Source organism: Arachis ipaensis, chromosome B05, assembly GCF_000816755.2.
Source record: "Arachis ipaensis cultivar K30076 chromosome B05, Araip1.1, whole genome shotgun sequence".
NCBI classification, from domain to species: Eukaryota; Viridiplantae; Streptophyta; class Magnoliopsida; order Fabales; family Fabaceae; genus Arachis; species Arachis ipaensis.
Window position 1 is genome coordinate 128,129,493 of NC_029789.2, and position 3,045 is coordinate 128,132,537.

General features: G+C 40.9%; 1 protein-coding gene across 1 annotated transcript; it reads left to right on the forward strand.

The window, feature by feature from the left end:
- LOC107641092 (protein FAR1-RELATED SEQUENCE 5-like) lies at window positions 1,610–2,665 on the forward strand. Its single transcript, XM_016344599.1, has one exon. The coding sequence runs from the start codon at window positions 1,610–1,612 to the stop codon at window positions 2,663–2,665; it is 1,056 nt and encodes a 351-aa protein (XP_016200085.1).

The following is a 3,045-nucleotide window of genomic DNA, read 5'->3' on the forward strand; positions in this document are numbered from 1 at the left end:
CAACCCTCCTTCGTGACCCAACTCCCTCCCCTTGTCCCTGAATCATTCATTCATACACGTACAGGAGAATGCAGAATCAAAGAAACCCTCATGGCCTTGCCCTCCGCCTAGCCCTGCATGGTCGCCGACTAACACAGGTCCTCAGCGCCGACGCCGTCCCAGGTCCTCAGCACCGCAGCTTCTTCCTCCATCCTCGCCGCCTAACCCAGATCCTCCATCGTCACCGCCTGACGCAGTAACTCGGTAGGTCCTCATCGGGTCTTCATCTCCGCTGGCTTCTCGGCACGGACCCAGGTTAGTGGCTTATCGTCTTCATCTTCACTGAGGGTGTGGTCTTCTTCTTGAATTTTTGTTTCTTTTTTCTTCAAGTCTTCTTCGGTCTTGCCTTGCATTTTTGTTCTGAAGTTCAATTCTTGGATTCTTCTTCTTTGATCTTCAGTCTTGGTTTGAAGTTTGATTCCATCTTGTATTTGCAAATTTGTATGTATGGTTCTGAATGCTATGTTACTCTGTAGAAATTTGTATGTATGGTTGCTAATGGTGGAAACTCACTCTGTTAGGCGGAATTTACACTATATGGTTGCTAATGGCAGAAGCTTACTCTGATGCTAATGGTGGAAATTTGTATATTGTTGAATGCTGTAGGCAGAATTTGAATATCTCTGAAGTACTTGGATTATTGAATTTGAATGTCTCTGAAGGCTAAAGTAGTGATTTGTGATTTTGAATATCTCTGATTCATTGAGTTTTGATTTGTGTTTTAGATATGAAATTTGTGATAAATGATAACTGACTTCTCGTGCTTATGAAATTTGTGTTTTCCCTCAAGTTAATTTTGGTTCATGTGATTTAATTGGTGTTTAGGGTAGAAACTGAAGAGGTTTTTTTAATTGGATTTTCAAGGTGAAATTTGGTTGACTTTTGATTTAATTTGGTAACAGTGTTTATGATTGTGTTTATCTGGTTTTCATTCTTTTTGACTTTGGTAATAGTGTGATTTTTTTTTGCTGTTTTGTAGTGTTTGTTGCTGAATGATGGTTGTTCTCTCTTGCCTCTATTTAGTAATCTTTATTGAAATTATGTACATTTTCAATGCATATTTGTACATTTTCATTGATATTATACCTTGTGAATAAGTATATGGTTAATTATTATTCCAATATTGTGGTTAAAATTTTTGTATAATTGATGATTTCTGTACCGATTTCCTTTACTTGAATTTGTAAAGTTGACTGTGTGTTAAATTGGTTTGCTGCTGCCCTTTTAAGTTGCAAAATTCTTTAGGGTTTTGCAATTTCAATTGCCAGATTATCTATTTAGGTGTTGTGGTTGTCTGTTTGTTAAATTGTTGTTGTGTAGAGGTTAAGGCTGTGTATTTTTATAGCAGAAAAAAGTTATTATTTAAAAAACCAACTATTACAACTTAATAGATGGAGTGCTATGGTGGGATGGGCAAGGCAAACGGTTTGTCTCCAGATGAAAGTGAAATGAGTTATGCCTTTCAAACAACAACGTTGTTGACGAGAATGACTTAAGAAAGGTTAAGTTGTTGTCGGATGAAGATGATCGTGAATATGGTTACGTGACTGGGTTGACTGCAGAGGATATAATGAAAAAGGTGTTTCAAAGTGAAGAGTGTGCATATGAGTTTTATGGTAGGTTAGGAAAATGCAATGGATTTGGGGTCCGTAAGGGAGACTATGCAAAGGATGAAGATGGGAGTGTAGTGAGAAGGAGGTTCTTCTGTAATCGGGCTGGCCTAAGGGATGGAAAACACTACAACAGACTAGACAGGAAGAGATGCCATAGGCCTGAGACACGCACGAATTGCCAGGCCCTGATGTCTGTATACCTTGATAAGGGTAGCTCGGTTTGGAAGGTTCAGAAAGTAATCCTCGAGCATAACCACGAGTTGATACCGATGGGAATGGTTCATATGATCCGAAGTTTCCGGGCGATATCGGGTTCTGCAAAGGCCCACATGGATGGAATGCATATGTATGGGTTGCCGACATCTAAGATATTGGGGTACATGGCTGGGATTGCGGGTGGTTATTCTTCTTTGGGTTTTACCGAGAAAGACGCATACAACTATATGGATCGGTCGAAGCGTGCAAAGGTGGTTGATGGAGACATGAACGTTGCTATAGTATACCTAGAAGGCAAGGCAGCTGCTGATCCCATGTCTATGGCCCGGTACAATTTGACTGAAGAAGGTATGTTGGGAAACATGTTCTGGGCAGATGGTCCTAGCAGGGTTGACTTTCAACACTTTGGAGACGTTGTTGCATTCGATTCGACATATAAGAAGAACAAGTACAATAGACCCCTTGTCATATTCTTAGGTTCAAACAATCACAAGCAAACAACAATTTTTGGTTTCGGTTTGGTTTTAGATGAGACAATCAGTTCATACAAGTGGATGTTGGAGAACTTGTTAGAAGTCATGTGTGGGAAGTTGTCCTCTGTAATCGTTACCGACGGGGATGAATCAATGATTGCTACAGTTAGGGAGGTATTGCCTCGGGCAACCCATAGGTTGTATGCATGGCATCTGCAGAAGAATGTGACCTCGAACACCAACGAGCAGATGTTCTGTGATTTCTTTGCCAAGTGGTTGTATGCTGACATGGAGGTTGAAGAGTTTGAGTGTGAATGGGCATAAGTTGCTGAACAGTATGGGTTACTTAATAAGTATTGGGCGTTACAATTGTATGAAAAGAGGAAGATGTGGGCAAATGCGTACTTGCATCGCAAGTTTTACGCTGGGTTTCGCACGACGTCTCGGTGTGAGGGCATCAATTTCCATCTAAAAAAATTTCTGTCGTCTAGGCACACTATTCTAAAGCTTGTGCAGAATCTGGAGCTACTAGTACGGGAGTACCAGAATAGTGAGCTGGTTGCACAATTCAGTTCAATTTACGGTGTTCCCGTTATGACGACCAGTCTTGATCCCATCGAACAGTTTGCTGCATCGGTGTACACAAAGGTCATATTCACACAAGTGAAGAAGGAGATTGAGTCTATCTCGGTCGTTAACTTCGT

Coding starts and splice junctions, on each gene's coding strand:
- LOC107641092 (XM_016344599.1), top strand. CDS start 1,610: ATGAAAAAGGTGTTTCAAAGTGAAGAGTGTGCATATGAGTTTTATGGT.